The sequence below is a fragment of the Equus caballus genome, chromosome 14 (genome assembly GCF_041296265.1).
Source record: "Equus caballus isolate H_3958 breed thoroughbred chromosome 14, TB-T2T, whole genome shotgun sequence".
NCBI lineage: Eukaryota > Metazoa > Chordata > Mammalia > Perissodactyla > Equidae > Equus > Equus caballus.
The window spans coordinates 103,692,946-103,708,652 of NC_091697.1; the positions used below are offsets into that span (position 1 = coordinate 103,692,946).

A 15,707-nucleotide genomic window follows, 5' to 3' on the forward strand; every position below is an offset into this window, starting at 1 on the left:
TGGTTTCTGAGATCTACATATGCAAATTAGTGCTGGGTCACTAAACCAGCAGATTCATTCCCAACATTCCTAGTAGCGGGTTGGAATGAATTAAGCTCTTATTTGAAAATCCTGTTGATAAAGCAAAGTGAGTTCAACTCCTATCCAGGTCAAACCTTTAACACTTCAGCCAAGCAGCAATGATATTTATACAAATTTATAGTAACTGCTAATAACTGAGACTCATTTTCCCTTCAGTTTTTACTCCATTTGGTCTCTAAGTAGCCTCTTGAGGCAAGTATTAAAACAGAGAATGAATTCATTCATTATTCTGTCTTTCATTGAACAAACATGGAGTAGCTAGAGTTGCCAGGTGCTAAATTGGGATTCTTGCTACTCTGAAAGGCAGAAATACAAAATTTTTCTCAAGTAACCAAAAAACGCATTACAGAGTTCATAAGTTGTCACCATGCTGAACTCCTGCTTCATGTCTTCAAATTTCCTTTTCAACAAGAGGCAAAAGGATAGTCTTTATCGGTAACATCCCAATTTAGTTATTTCACCAGCTATAACATCTTATTTCCCTGAAATTTCTCCTAATGCTAACTTTATGTGAGCGAGTGTGTTTTAAAAAAAACTTGACACAAGAAAAATATAGCGTTCAGCACATGCCTTTATAACAAAAGTGCGGTTGGTAGGCTGGATGGTCACAAATCCAGGTCTCTAATCTCTGGATATTCTGTCATCTCATGGTTAACATTCAAAAGCTAGGAGAGAAAGCTTATACCTGGCACAAAGGAGGTACTCAATAACTGGTATTTTTTATTATAATGATGACTATATTATATTATACGATATGATTATTTCCAGAGAAGCCCTACCACTATAAACAAGCATCAGTTAAGCGTCATGTTACGAAATCAGATGGTGCTAAAATAAGTTCACTGAAAGACGCTTTGGGTCTCCCAGACTGAAGCCAGTGCATGCCATCCATCCTTCTCTTCGCCCCTCCCCTGGGAACTGACTCTACCCAATGAAGACTGAGCCTCTTCACACTAGGCCAGTTGTTGGGCAACTTTTCACATATTAAATAGACAATCATGTCTCTGCCAAATAATCAATGGAACAGTTCCTGGTAATCCACTGAGCAAGTCAAACCTCTGACTCTACCTAACATTAAGGGTCACGGAGATGTACTTTTTCCTCTGCACACTGGGCTGTGCCACTGTCGTTCTGTTTGCCACAAGGATAAAAGGCCCAGGGGCCAGATTTACACAATGAAAACCCTCTTGAATTTAAGAGTGTTTTGAGAAGGTATAGGAGGGCACGATTAAGAAATAACTAGTGACTGCTTTAATCGTTTAAATAATTTTTTCCACTTCCTCAAAATTGCAGTCTCCTGAAGGATGAGATATATGTGCCAAATCTTCATCTTCTGACAGCTGCAGTGCACTGGAAACCACTTCCCCTCACTGTGGCTCAGCTGACCCCCCAAATTCACGGCCAGGTCTCTCAGTTATGTCCAGGATGTAGCCAACCCAAACAAGTGACAAACAACAGGTTCCACTCTGGTCCCCTTCCTCCATTCCCTTCCTCCATCTCTCCACAAAACACAAACACCCTCATTCATTCACAGGTCCCCACGCTCGATCCTGTGACTAAGACTGCACGCAGCCTGGCTGGTTTTCCCAGGTAAAAATCTGAATAGGACTATCCTCGCACCGGCTCTGCACCAGTCACCTACAAGGCACGCAAATCCAGGCCAGGGCTCGGATTTCATTCAGTCGGACTCGCCAGCCACCGAATGCTCCCAACGATACCCACCCCTCCTCCTGCCTCAACCGACCCTCAGCCTTCCCACCACCCTGCGAAGCAGCCGGCCAACCTGCTTCCCACTTCGCTCGCTTTTCCACCCGTCCCCCCAGAACCAGCTCCCAGGACCCCTCCAGGGGTGTTTTCTGCTCACATTTCCTGGGCCCTCATCACCCCCACAAACGAAAAGTAAACTCCTCCTTAGTGACAGCCTCCCCAGACCAACCGCGTCATGACCACTCCACTCCGCCGGAGCCCCTCGCCCGCGAGAGCCCCGCCCGGACGGGGCTCCCCCCACCACCCCCCGCGCGGGCGGGCGCCTGGCGTTTACCTGGACGCTGGTGTAGCTGGTCTGGGTCTCGGCCTCCGCGCTGCTGCAGCAGTGGCGCCTCCGGCCCCTGCAGGTGGTCGCGGCGGGGGCCGCCGAGCCCGCGCTGCTGCCGCTGCCCAGCTCCGCGCGGGCCCTGCGGACGCGGGCGGCGCCGGGGGGTCCGCGCGCGCGGCTCGGGGGGATGGCGTCGGCGGCGTCGGTCTGGACGAAGAGGCCGTGCAGGGGGGCCGCGGGGCCCTGCGACACGCTGGTGGTCTGGCGGGGCGAGTTGGACTCGTCCGAGTCCCGGCAGTAGATCACGCCGCTCTGCGAGACGTGGATGCTGGGGGCGCAGCCCATCCCTCGGCCGGGCTTCCCCGCGCGCCCGCCCGCGCCGCCGGCCGCCCGGACCCCGCGGCCCCGCTGCCACCTGCAGTGAGGGGGCGGGCGCCTCGGCGGCGGTGGCGGTGGCGCCGGGACCGCGCGCCCCCCGGCCTGTCTGGCCGCCGCTCCGTCGGGCTCGCCGCGGCGCCCCCCGCCGCGCCTCCGGGGGCTGCGCGCGTCACCCCAACTTTCCCTTCTGGGCCATCCTCCTCCCCGAGCGGGGGAGCGCGCACACACAGCGCCCCGCGCGCCCCGGCGGCCGCCACCCTCCCCGCCGCGGCGCCCCAAACGCGCTCCCCGCGCCGCCGCCCGCCCCGCCTCCCCCGGCGCGGCCCGCGCCGCCGCCCAGCTCCCCGCGCCCGGCGCCCGCCCGCCCGCCGGCACCTTCTTCCCCACTTGCAGTCCGCGCGCGTCCCGCCCTCCCGCGGCCACCCGCCTCCCTCCCCGGGAGCCCCGCGGCGCCCCTCGGCCCCGCCCGCCGGGCCCGGGCTCTCCCCGCCGGCACCGCGCCTCGGCGCCCTCCCCGCCTCCGCCGTCCGCAGGCCTCTCCGCTCTGCGCCCATCGCGGTGCCGCCCCCAGCGCCCCGGCGCCTCGGCCCCTCGCGGCACACACCCGGGCCAGGCCCTGAAGGGCGGCGGAGCCTGGGCGGCACCGCCTCTCACGAACACAGTTTAACACATGCCTGAGCAAAGCACCGGGACGCCCCTGCCGACATACGAGGATCTCACAGCCCAAGCCCACCCGTGTGACTTGCGGGCCTCTCCGTACGCTCAGACAGGTGAGAGAGACCTCACGCTTCCCTTCCCCCGTACTCTGAAGACTGAGTTGGACGGTGACCCCGTCTTCAGAAGTCCGTTCCATGTCTGCTCATCATTTGGAGGTTCATGCCAAGGGATGGGAGGCCCTGCGTTGGAAGGAACCCTTAAACACAGAAATTCCCCCTGAGGTCAAGGAAAGAACAGAAAGAAGCTGTCCGGATGGTTCTTGGCTTTCTCCTCCAGAGTTTTCAGCTCTCACTTGGGTGTCACTGAATTTTCACCCTGGCTTCTACCCCAGCCAGCCTCCCGTTATCAACTGCTCCTCCTCACGCTGTGGGCTGGGCAGTCAAAAATGCCTCCCCTTGCTCCCCTGAGTGAGGCCTTCACAGGCTAAGCTTCACTCAAGAACAAGAATACTTTTGGAAGGTATCAAGGCTGCTTTTCATCCTCCCCTCATGTGAAATCTGGGATACAGCTGCGAGGCACCACTGCCCATTTATTCATTGGTTCTTCCAGGGATCCCTGCCTGCTGCCACAGGAGAAACGAGATGGCCTAAGAGAGGACTCAGCTGCTTATAACAAGAACACAGAGGCATATTGCAAAGCACAAAGGCAGTATCCAAATTGAAATAACATCTTTGTTCCTTCCCTTCCTTTCTCTCCCCATAACATCAACTTTTGGAGTGACCAGATGAAGATTTCAGACGACAGCTTCTAACCTTCCTAGAGAAGCAACGTGTCACCCCAAATCCCAAATTCAGGTAGAGGAGAAAGACCTAGTCTAACCTAATTCTTCTCCCTTTGTTTCTCTTCTTCTCAGTTTAACTCTTCAACTTTCCAAGTTTTTAAAAAAAAATTTTGATGACGTGAAAAAGTCCATCTCCGGTTAATACAGAAAAAGTCTATGCTATATTTTCTAAAGGACGGGCAAATTGCTCGTAAGATTTCTGTGCAGGTTGGGCTCCCCAAGAAGCAGATTCTGAGATAGCGTTTAGCAGGCAGAAGGTTTATTAGGACTCACTCTTGGAATCAACATCCGGAAGGAAAAGAGGGAGAGAGGAAAGATTGAGCCGAGGGAGAAATTGAGCTAGGATGCAGCTTCAATAAAAGCCTCAGGAAGCCCTGCAGGGAGGATTCTCAAGCTTAGAGGATGCTTTAGAGTTGTCCTGAGTTGGGTCAGGAGGATAGGCCTTCACCCCACATGGATCAGTAGTTGTGAGTGTCAGTAGTTACTTGCAGGCCACCTCAGTGACCTTGGGCACGGTGGCTCTCTTCAGCTGAGGCCAGTCCCCCATGAGACTCACAGCTGAGCTGAGGGCTGACTGCTGGCATCACAGGAGTGCATCCTTCTTTCCTGGCATCACAGCTTCCACCACAGTTCCCTTCCAGGCTGCCTGGGTCCGTGCTTTCTCGTCCCTATCCATGCCCATAAGAACACCACATTAAATGGTAAAGACTGAGATACAGGGACAATCATTCATTTGAAATGGGCCTACACCGGATGGCTGCCATCTGCTCTACTTCCAAGGGACCACTGAGAATCTGGGCAAGCATCATCAGAGTTCAATGACAAAAGCACTGGTCTCCATACCAATCCCTCATGGAAGGTTAAGTCATGAATTCAGCATTCCTAGAGCTTCTCTTATACACACCCGTTTCAGCCATTATCCTTCATGGAGCTACCAATGGCAGCCTTTTTTGGAAATTGAGAGCAGTGCTAATTCTCATGCCACATGTCCACTTCTTCAGAGTTTCCTCTAGGAATGCAGTTACTGTGATGAACCCACCCAGAGAAGAGAAAAGGGCCAGTCCCTCACTGAGGTTTAAAGGCAAGGAGACCATGATAAAACAGAAATTACAACCAATCTTCTGGCAGAGAACATTAAGGGCTGAATCACGAAAAGACAAGTCACCCAGAAATAGATTTAAGTTGAACTTTCTAAATTAAAAAAAAAAAAAAAGATTAAGCCTTGAGAGAGTAAATAACCTCTAGGTAGCTACTGAACAGGACTGAGCTGCTTTCGTATGTTCATGGAACCTTTCATATTGGGACCAGCGCCCCTCACTGAAGGTGACTCTTCTACAGGAACAGAAGACGGAATGGGGGACGTGCACAAGGTATAAATCTTTCCTCCCATTCCCAGAGCAGCCAATACTTCCAATTCTTTCCTCAGACACCACTTCCACTGCCAATTCTGGCTCAGTGAAAGGAAAAAATAATGTAGCCCTATAATCTCCACCAGTGTTCTCGGTGGGAATGTGTGACCTGCCCCCGTTGCTGGCACAGATTTGGTCACTGAAACATGCAGAAGTGTGCAAGTGGAGGAGAAATGGTTCAACGGAAATCATTCCCCAGCTTAGCTCTGAGGCCTGAGTTCTTGCTCATGTTGGTGATTTCTGGACCGACTCCCACGTCACAATGTCAGTGCATTCCAGGATAACAGCAAAGTCTACGAGCTCAGAAACTGCAAATAAAATTTAGCTTCGAGTTACAGAATAAGGCCAGAAAAACCAACGTTATAAAAAAAATTGAATTAAGTGAAAAAAATTTAGCGACAGTGAATGTCGAAGAAACAAATCAAAAAGCAAACTAAATCAGAAATTTCTTCATAAACTAAACCTCAGATATGCCTAGGGTCAGCTGAATGGCTTGTATGTTTTATACTGAGGTTAAATAAGAGCTTATTTCAGAATTATGACCCAGAGGCACTGCAGAATCCTAAACAATTAAGGTCCCTTCCCATTCTAAAACGGTATAGAGCTCTTCAAGAATTCCTCTAAAGAAGCAGAAAATGTGATTAATACATTTGGAATGATTCTTAACCATAAAGGTTAAAACAATAGCGACTTTCTGATGGATCTTTAGATAACCAAACATTTAATCGACCAATTAACCCTACAGAGCTCTGGATTCAAACTACATTCCTAATGGTGGAGCTTATTGGAAGTCTAACAGCCTGAGAAGTGAAATGACACAGTTTATTAGGCAGCCCGGCACAGTGGAAGGGTCACTGAACTCGGAGTGTGAAGGCTGAAGCTGCCACTCCTGGTTCCAAAACCTCAGGCAAGTCACTTAACCTCTGGGCCTCAATTTCCCTGCACAATCTCCAAAGTCTCTAAGTCACCAACATTCGGGGATGCTATGAAATCTTTACTTCCTTTTATTAAATTATTTTTAATTTAGAATAGTGGAATTTTTTAACTGAAAGAATGGTCCTGAACCTAACTGCACATGAGGATCACCTTGAGGAATTTGTCAGAAATACAACAGTTCCCCGGTCCCATCCCAGAGGCTTGGATGCAGGGGGTCAAGGACAGGTCCAGGTCGGCCCTTTCAAAGAAGGTGAGTCCCTGTAGCCTTTCCACAGCCTCCTTTGGGAACGAGACTCAAAGTCAAAGTCCTAACGGCAGCCTACAAAACCCGGCCTGATGTGGTCCTGCTCTGCCTTTCTGAGCCCTCCTCCCTCTGGCACTCACTCTCCCGCTCCAGCTCCAGCCACGGGACCTCCTTGCTGCTTCTCCAGGAGACCTAACACTATTAGCCGAGAGCTCCTCCCTCTGCTTGCTTTGCTCTTCCTTCCATCGATAGTGGCATGGCTAACATCCTCACTCCTGTAAGTCTCTGCTCAAATGTTATCTCCTCAATAACTCCTGTTTAAAATCACAACCCACACCCCCCTCCATGGTCCCTCCACCACTCCTGCCTCCCCTCAGCCTGGCTAGTTTTCTTTTTTCATAACACTTATCATCTTCCAACTTATTACATAATTAGCTCGTTTAGTATTATGTTTCTTGTCTATCTTCCCCTCTAGAATATAGGATCTACAAGGGCAGGAATATTTTGGTCTCTTAATCACTGATGGATCCTAAATTCCTAGAACAGTGCCTGGCATATAGTAAGTGCTCAAATACTGGTTGAATGAATGATTTTTTTTCTCATTTCTTCTTCTTTTGCCTTTCTCTTCTCTTAACTGTTATAACTCAAAATTGAAGGGGTTTGGGGTTTTTTTTTTTTCTTTTATTGAGTAGAGTTTTATGTTCTATGCTTTTAGTTTTTTAAGTCAGTGAATGCTTTGATCTGATAATCCTCATTCTGGTAATACACATCATAAAAAAACAAAAGAATAAAATAATAATTTATATAAAGATGTTTGTAGCAATGTTATTTACAATAATGAAACTGGAGATAATCCAAATATCCAACACTTAGGGAATAGCTCAACAAACTACACTAATGGTCAGAATACCACTATTTAAATGTGCATAGATCAAATAATCTTAGGTTAAAAATATAGTATATGTAAGGTTGCTTACAGCTATGAAAAATGCATGTCTATCTGTTGAGGTTCATAAGTACACGTAAAGTGACATAGAGAGGGAACTGGAGCACAAGAGGTTTCTTTTTCTGAAAAACTGTTTCAGTGAATACAAAAGCAATGTAAATGAATAAGTGTGTTGTTTTCTAATTCACTCCTCAAAAAAATTTTAGCTAATATATTTTCTTTTATGGACTTCCACTGATTTTTTTTTCCTTCACACAGAAGGTAGCAGATGGGAAAAATTAAAGAAGGGAGAGAATCAGACATAGATGGAAACAGAGACAGAGAAATTAAATGCATACACATTTACAAAGGAACTACTTACAGAACCAGATGCACAGATACACAAAGGTACGGGGCAGAAAAAAGTGAGAGACAAAGAAAGACACAGGGAACCACTTTCATGGTGAAACATTCCTACCAAGTGGTTTTACAGATACAGCTCTTTTAAGAGAGTAAAAATAAGGTGTATGTTTGACAATAGGTGCATCACTTCTCGGACCTTTTGCCAGGGACCAAATGAAACCCAGGAGAGGATTTGGCCCACAGGGCAGTTTTCCCATGCCAGGCACAGAATATGCAAACAGAGGAGATGCAGGGAGAGAGTCAGTCAACATCTGACCTCCTTAGGTCAACGTCATCCACCATGGAATTCAGTGAGCACTGAGCCCTGAACCCACGTAATACAAAAGTGATCTGTCCTTCCTATTGATAAGAGCACCACAGGGAGAGCCTGGATCAGCCCTGGAGAGGGACTCCAGAACATCCCAGCTACTCACCTTCAGAGTTTTCCTGGACCCAAATAGTCAGGCTATGAGTGATGGAGCATTCACTTCCAAAAACCTTTGTAAATACATTTCACAAAAATATCGGGCATAAAAAAACATACAAATAAAGCACAAAGTACAGTCCTACTCCAAAGAAGCTCATAGAGAAACAGGGAGATGAAACTTACACACAAGAAATGCTAGAGAATAACACATGCGTATCAACGTATAAGAGCAAAAACGAGTGGTGCTGTTAATTCTTTAGTGTAGTTATGACAACTGGGGAAGGCTTGCTGGAGAAGCAGCATGTCAGCTGGATCTTGACCATGAGGACTTTTCAAGCGAGGGGAACAGCGTGAGCAAAGGCATAGAGGCAGAAATAACCTTGGTGGATCCAGAAGACAGTGAGCAGATGAGATAACTAGCCAGTGTCTCCTGAGATGAGGATGGCAAAATTGGAAGGGGAAGAAAGAAGGCAGAAGATGGAAGACCCTGAAACTTCTCCTGTACGTAATGGAAGTCACTGTAGGTTCTACCATCCATAAGGAAACTCCCCATGAGAAAATCTAGATTCAGAAAACAAATCCATTGTTCTGCAAAATGATTGGTGTTTGCAAAATGATTAAATGTTGGCTTTTTAAAAAATAGTAGAAAAGCCTGGCCTCATAAATATTCTTATATAACACTTTGAGTTTTTTGGGTATTCTAAGTCAGGGTACAAATTATTAATTCACATCAATTTGACTTAAGATATACAATATATAAAGCAAAGCACCTTTGTTTCTAAATTATTGTGACATTTCCTCAATGCCTCATGGGTAATAAAAAAGGTTCAAGTTTCTAAGCAAGCCGTCCTGCATGCTCACTTTGCTAGGCTTCAGAAGAGTTCATTACACTAGTGATGCTAAAGTTATCCATTCATTCATTCATTGAGCAAATATTTACTGAGTGGCTACCATGTATCAGACACTAACTAGGCATTGCGGAACAAGACAGAAAGAGTCTCTTCTATAGAGAGTTGAGAATACTATGGGGGTTGGTAGAACAAACGAACAATAAAATTCCCAGGTGGTGGTGAAGGTTATACAGGGATTTTAGACACATCCATGTGATAGAGACTGGGGTAGGGTTATGGATATTATCTCAGAGGAGATGAGATTTAAGTTAAGGTTCTTAGAAAACCTTCACCTAAAAGGACTATTCTTTTTCATCCAGGCATCCACCCACTGACACAACGAGAACAGTGTTGGAGCGCCCACCACTGCACCAGGCCTGCGAGGGACACAAAGAAGGGAAATCCTCAGTACTTGCACTCAGACAGCTCAGCTGGGAACACAGACATACACACAGAGAAGTGTAGCTAACACCTACTTTGAAAAGATAATCCAAGCCCAGGGAGGAAGGCCAAGGTGGGTGGAGGTGGTGCAGACGTCACCGAGGGGATGGAGTGTGGCACATGGAAGAAAGAGCAGATGTGAATAAGTGCAGAAGAGGACATTACATTCCAGAGAGAATGATGTGAGCAAAGGCCTAGAGGTAGGAGCATACACTGAATGCTTGAGAACAATCAACTAGATTGTTCGAAAGGTGTGTGGTGTCGGGGAAGAGAAGAGCTTGATTTCGGCTGACAAGGGAGGCCATGACCAAGGATCCATATGCCAGACTAATGAGTTTGATGAAATTCTGGTCATTGGGAATCACTGAGGCTTTTCAGTGAGACTGTACCTTAAAAGTGCTATTGTACTGAGATCAACCTGGTCGCATATTCAAGAAGGACTGGTGAAAGGAGTCAGGAATGGGGATCAGGAGGAGCTATGATAATCCAGGAACTGGATGATAAGAACTGTGCTGGACCGAATGGTGCCCTTCCCCCCGCGCCCCCCCCCCCCCCCCCCCCACACACACACACATTCAGATGTTGCAGCCCTAACGCCCAATGTGACTGCTTTTGGAGACAGGGCCTTTAAGGAGCTACTTAAGGTTAAATGAGGTCATAAGTGCAAGGCCCTAATCTAATAGGACTGGTGTCCTTATAAGAAGTGGAAGAGACCCCAGAGCTCTCTCTCCCTCTCCAGGTGCACACACAGAGAAAAGGCCACAAGAAGGGCACACAGCAAGAAGGTGCCCCCTGTCAGCTTCCAGGCCCTCCACACCAACAAGCGCGCAGCCTCCCTCTCCCAGTGGCTAAGAAAACAGTCTATTTGCCAAGGCTTCCTTGGGCTTCCCTACAGTCGGGTCTATGCAGGGATATGAGTTTCTCGCTTCATGTCCAGATTGCTATATTCAGTCTTTTGATACTCCTGTTTCGAGAACAGCTTTTGAGCCCTGGGATTTTCCTTCTTAGCTAGAGGTGCCTCAAGGCTGCAGCTCAGCCCAAGGGCCCTGCGTTAGCACCTTCTGTGGTTCTGATGTTTTAATCCTCTCCCTTTGCATTCTGGGACTGTGAAAGGAGGTGTTCTCAAAGGCTTCTGGCAGAAAGTCTCTTCTTTCTCAAAATTTGACATTTGCTCAGCCACATGGCACTTCCCGTGTTACACCATTAAACATCTCCAAGGCAACAGTAGCTGGGGGCATGACTGATTACTTCTTCATACCTCATGTGATGTGCCGTATAATAAATTAAGTCAGATAGAGGAGACTTTCCAGGCTGCTCCACACCAGCAGCTGTCAAACTTTAGCATACATCAGAATTGCCTAAAATACACATTACGGGCCCTGAGAATTTGCATTTCTAACTAGTTCCCCAATGATGCTGGTCTCCCATCACACTTACTATCCATAAAGGAGGACATTGCAAAACAAAAACGATGAAAGAAAGAATCCTCATCTGTGATGGTTTGTCTTCTGAAGCCTAATAGAACTTGTGTTTAAACCTGAATGTTTCATTGCACAAAAGAACGTCACACAGCACTATTATCTGGCAGTTTATAACCACTGTAAGGTTGTGGATATGAGGGATGTCCCTCCAAGCCAGGAACTTCTAAGGACAGGTTTTCAAGAGTCTTCACCCTTTCTGATACATGGGGGGGGGGGGGGGGGGGGGGGGTGGGCAAGGACTTGTTGAAGTAAACTCATTGTTTTAATGCACACCAGCAGAACCATATAAATTTCCAGTAGAGTACTTGACATGTTTTTGCTTAATATATGGTGTTTAAGCCTAGGAGGACAAAAGTCCACTAGTTTTTAGGAATAATAAAGTTCTAGGAAGCAGTGGCCTGGAGAGTAGGAGGAGAAAGATAGTGTGAATTCAATCCAGTGTGAGTACACAAAGCAGATAGAATTATTTTCAGAATGCTGGCTGAAAACAGTAATAATAATGGCTCCCATTTAAGGAGGTAGCTTACTATGTAAGTCTTGTACTTTACAAGTGTTATCTCTGTATAAACTTTCTGTATATATTATGTATCTCTGGATGCTTCTCTTCTTTTACCCTTTGGCTATGAAATTTTTCAACACCTCCTTTCTGTTTATCATTCACATGAACTCCCGCCTAGCATGGCTAAGTAGTTACTTGATTTCTCCTAAGCATGGAGTCATCAAACTTTTATAGGTTATAAAAATCCTACGTAGCCCTTAAATATATGGCCAAGGCCGTGTGCACTGCATTTCTCACTGAGATCTAAAAGATATGATTTAGATCCTTCTTAATGGAGGATTGTTTAAAATCGCCAATATAAACATCAGTTTTAAAAGAAAAAGAAAATCTCCCTAGACTTTAGAAATGAAAATGACATGTTAGAAGAAATCCAGTATGAGAATGATCCCTCGTTAAATTAAAGAATCAAGCCAGGATTTAAGATTTTCCTTCTCTTAACACTTTTGTGAGAGAGAGAAACCAGTCACAAAGTCTATACATTTATAAGACACTTTAAGCATTAAATTGCAGAAAGTTCTATAAGAAATTCATAACCCACCACAATTCAGATGGCATAAATTTCCACATTAATTGTACTTTTAATATATTGTTTCTCCTGTATGTACAGGTGAGTGTAAAACATATATGATAATGAGCTTGAGATGCCACATCTATAAGTAATCAGCATTCTCAGAAAATGTAGGAAGCAAGACTTGATGGCCATCTCCACTTCTAAGAGACTTTGAATTTCCTCCTGGGAAGGGTCTGAGAGCCATGTCAGAACCTAAATACTGTATCAAAACGTCACATTAGCCCTGTTTGGAGTGGGTGTGCAGGCAAAGAAGAACAGGCATAGGAACCACTGTGGGAATACAGACAACTCCACAATAACAAACATCAACAATATAGTGCAGTGCTTCCAAATTCTTCTGCAATTTCCATAGTTTATTTTTTTAATTATATGGAAGAAGAATGAAGAAAAAAGAACACAAAACATCTCAGAGTACATCTTCAAATAAAATAGCATTTTAAGATGACAACCTTTTGTGTAGGATCATGAATAACTATTTGTAGAATAGACTTATTTCTGGCCATAATGAAGAAACAGGGACCAAATTTACCTCCTTCCATTAACAACTAGAAAACCAAACAAAATATGAAACAACTACTTTCAGACTTCAGACAATAGGTATCTCAGGACTGTCATCCCTGAGAGAAGGGAAACAGATGAGGTGTACAACATTACCTCAGCTTTCACTCTGGAGGGATATCCCACACCTTGGAGCAGGAAAGGAATCCCAGACAGAATCCTGTGGCTTCACTGACTTGAGGGAACAGAAATCACTTTGGAGAGGCTTATGCAGCTAGGATCATGCAGCAGAGTTTCAGAAAGAAGCAGCTATACATAGAAGGAAAATTGAGGGGCACTTGCAAGTTCCCTAAATACAAAGACATGCACGAGCAGGAAGACATGGAAGAGAATGGCCAGACCAGGAATGATGAGAAAGCCATAAGCTCAACAATTTACAGAGCTCACAAAGAAGTGGGAGCCATCCAAATTCTCAGTAGCCAGAGTGGAGAGCCCTTGTTGATCACTCAGGGTATTCAGTATGGAACCCGGTAGGTCATGCCTTAATAATAAGGTTAAAGAATGCTTAGAAAAAAGACTACTCCAGACCTACCTTTCAAAGCTTAAAAACAAGTCTTAAAAGGATCAAACTGAACCAAAATTAACTTAATTGTCTGCCAAAACAAAATCCACATTCTTTAAAGACAATAAAATCTAAATAGTCAACAATGTAACATACCAAATGTCTAGCATACAATCAAAATTACTAGGTATGCCAAGAAGTAGGAAAATACAGCCAATAACCAAAAGAAAGATCAGTAAATAAAAACAGAAATAAGAGAAATACTGAAATGTAGATAAGAACATTAAAAGAGCTATTATAACTATTGTCCAGTATTAAAAGGAAAACATAAGCATTGTGAGAAGAGAAATGGAAGATTTTTAAAAAAGAATCGAAAAAAGAATGGAACATCCAGAAATGAAAAATACAAGTCCTGAAAGGAAATAGTCACCAAAAACGACTAAGAGCATATTAGACACAGTAGAAGAAAAGATCGATGAACTAGAAGACATGCTAATTAAAACTACTCAAATTAAAGCAAAGAGAGAGAAAAAGCTAAAAGAAAATTAAGAAAGCCTCAGTGACTCATAAGCTTAAGAAATTCAACAAACCTCAAGCAGGATAAACCAAAGAAAACCATAACAAGACACAACATGATATAATTTCTGAAAACACTGATAAAAAGAAAATCTTAAAAGGAGACAGAGAAAAAGAACATAAATACAGAGGAAGAAAGATAAGAATAGCAGACTTTTCATTGGTAACTATGAAATTCAGAAGAAAACGGAGAGATATCCTTAAAGTGTTGAAAGAAGAAACTGTCAACTTATACACAGGAAAAAATATCATTCAAAAAATGAAAGTAAATGAAGACTTTTTCAGACAAACAAAAATTGAGAGAATTCATCACCAGCAATCACAAAGGAAAAGTTTTAAAAGTTCTTCAAGTAGAAGGAAAATGATACCAGTTAGAAACATGGATATACACAAATGAATGAAAAGCATTAACATGGTAAATATGAGGGTTAATAAAAAAGACTTTTTCTTATGTTTATTGCTTTTAAACGATAATTAATTTTATAGCAAAAATAACAACAATGTATTGGGGTATTTATAAAATATGTAGAAGTAAAATGAGTGACAAAAATAGCACAAAGGATGGGAGGGAGTACATGGAAGTATATTGTAAGACTCTTACATTATACACTAACGAGTATAATATTATTTGAAAGAACATTGTGACAAATTAAAAAGTATATACTGTAAATCTAAGAGCAATTACTAAGAAAAGAAAGAAGTAACTAAAATATGAAACAGAATCATAAAACTTACTCAATTAACACAAAAGAACACAGAGAGAGAAAAAGAAATAAAGAACAGATGGAAAAAATAGAAAACAAATATTAATGTGATACACTTATATCCTACTATTTTCCTATTAAATTAATGTAATTACCAATGCCATTAAATGTAGATGATCTAAGCACTCTAAATAAGCCAAGTATATATTGTCTAAAAAAAAATCTACTTTAAATATAAAGACACAGATTAGTTAAAAGTAATAGTATATAATAAGATATACCTGGCCTTTGCACCATGCTAACACTAAACACAAAAAAGCTAAAGTGGCTATACTGATATCAGATAAAGTAGATTTCTGAACAAGATGTACTCAAAAATAACAAGGGGCATTTCATTATGATAAAGGGGTCAATTCATCTAGAAGACATAACAATCCTAAATATGAATGTACTCAATAACAGAGCTTCAGTATACATGAGGCAAAAACTGATAAAACTGGAAGGAGGAATAGAAAAATCCACAATTATACTTAGAACCTTCCTCTTATACCAAGTGATATAACAGACAAAGAATCAGTAAGTATATAAAACATTTGAAAAATACCATTAACCAACTTGGCATAATTCACATTTATAGAACCTGCCACCCAATAAAGGCAGAATGCACTTTTTTTTCAGGAGCACATGGAACATTCACCAAGATATATCACAGGCTAATCCATACAACAAGTCTCAGTACGCTTAAAAGACTGCAATCATACACAGAATGTTCTCTGACCACAGTGGATTTAAAGTAGAAGTCAATAACAAAATTATCTGGAAAATCCACAATTATTTGGAAATTAAACAACATACTTCTAAGTAACCCAGAAGTCAAATAAGAAGCATAAGGGAAATTAAAAAATATTTGAACTGAATAAAAATGAAAAGAAGTCAAACTGTAGATGCAGCTAAAGTGATATCTAAAGGGAAATTTATAGCTTCAAAAGGCTTTTTTAGAACAGAAGAAGGGCCAAACTCAGTGTTCTAAGATTCCACTTAAGTGTCTAGAAAAAAAAAAGAGCAAATGAAATCCTAACTAAGAAGAAAG

The 15,707-nt window shown here is 43.8% G+C and overlaps 1 protein-coding gene across 10 annotated transcripts in view; it reads right to left on the reverse strand.

The window, feature by feature from the left end:
* The window catches only part of PDE8B (phosphodiesterase 8B), a 217,240-nt gene that overhangs the window by 189,077 nt on the left and 12,456 nt on the right, over positions 1 to 15,707 (reverse strand). The window contains exon 1 of one of the 10 annotated variants that reach the window (XR_011425719.1): positions 2,123 to 2,587. The exons of 7 other annotated variants lie outside the window; for them this stretch is intronic. Coding sequence is in view for 2 of the 3 variants with exons in the window: in XM_023618129.2 (XP_023473897.1) it covers positions 2,123 to 2,461 (339 nt within the window). In the remaining variant the exon portion in view is untranslated. Of the gene's footprint in view, positions 1 to 2,122; positions 2,778 to 15,707 lie in introns of those variants that run through there. 2 more of the 10 variants (XM_023618129.2, XM_023618130.2) reach the window with 2 other exon arrangements.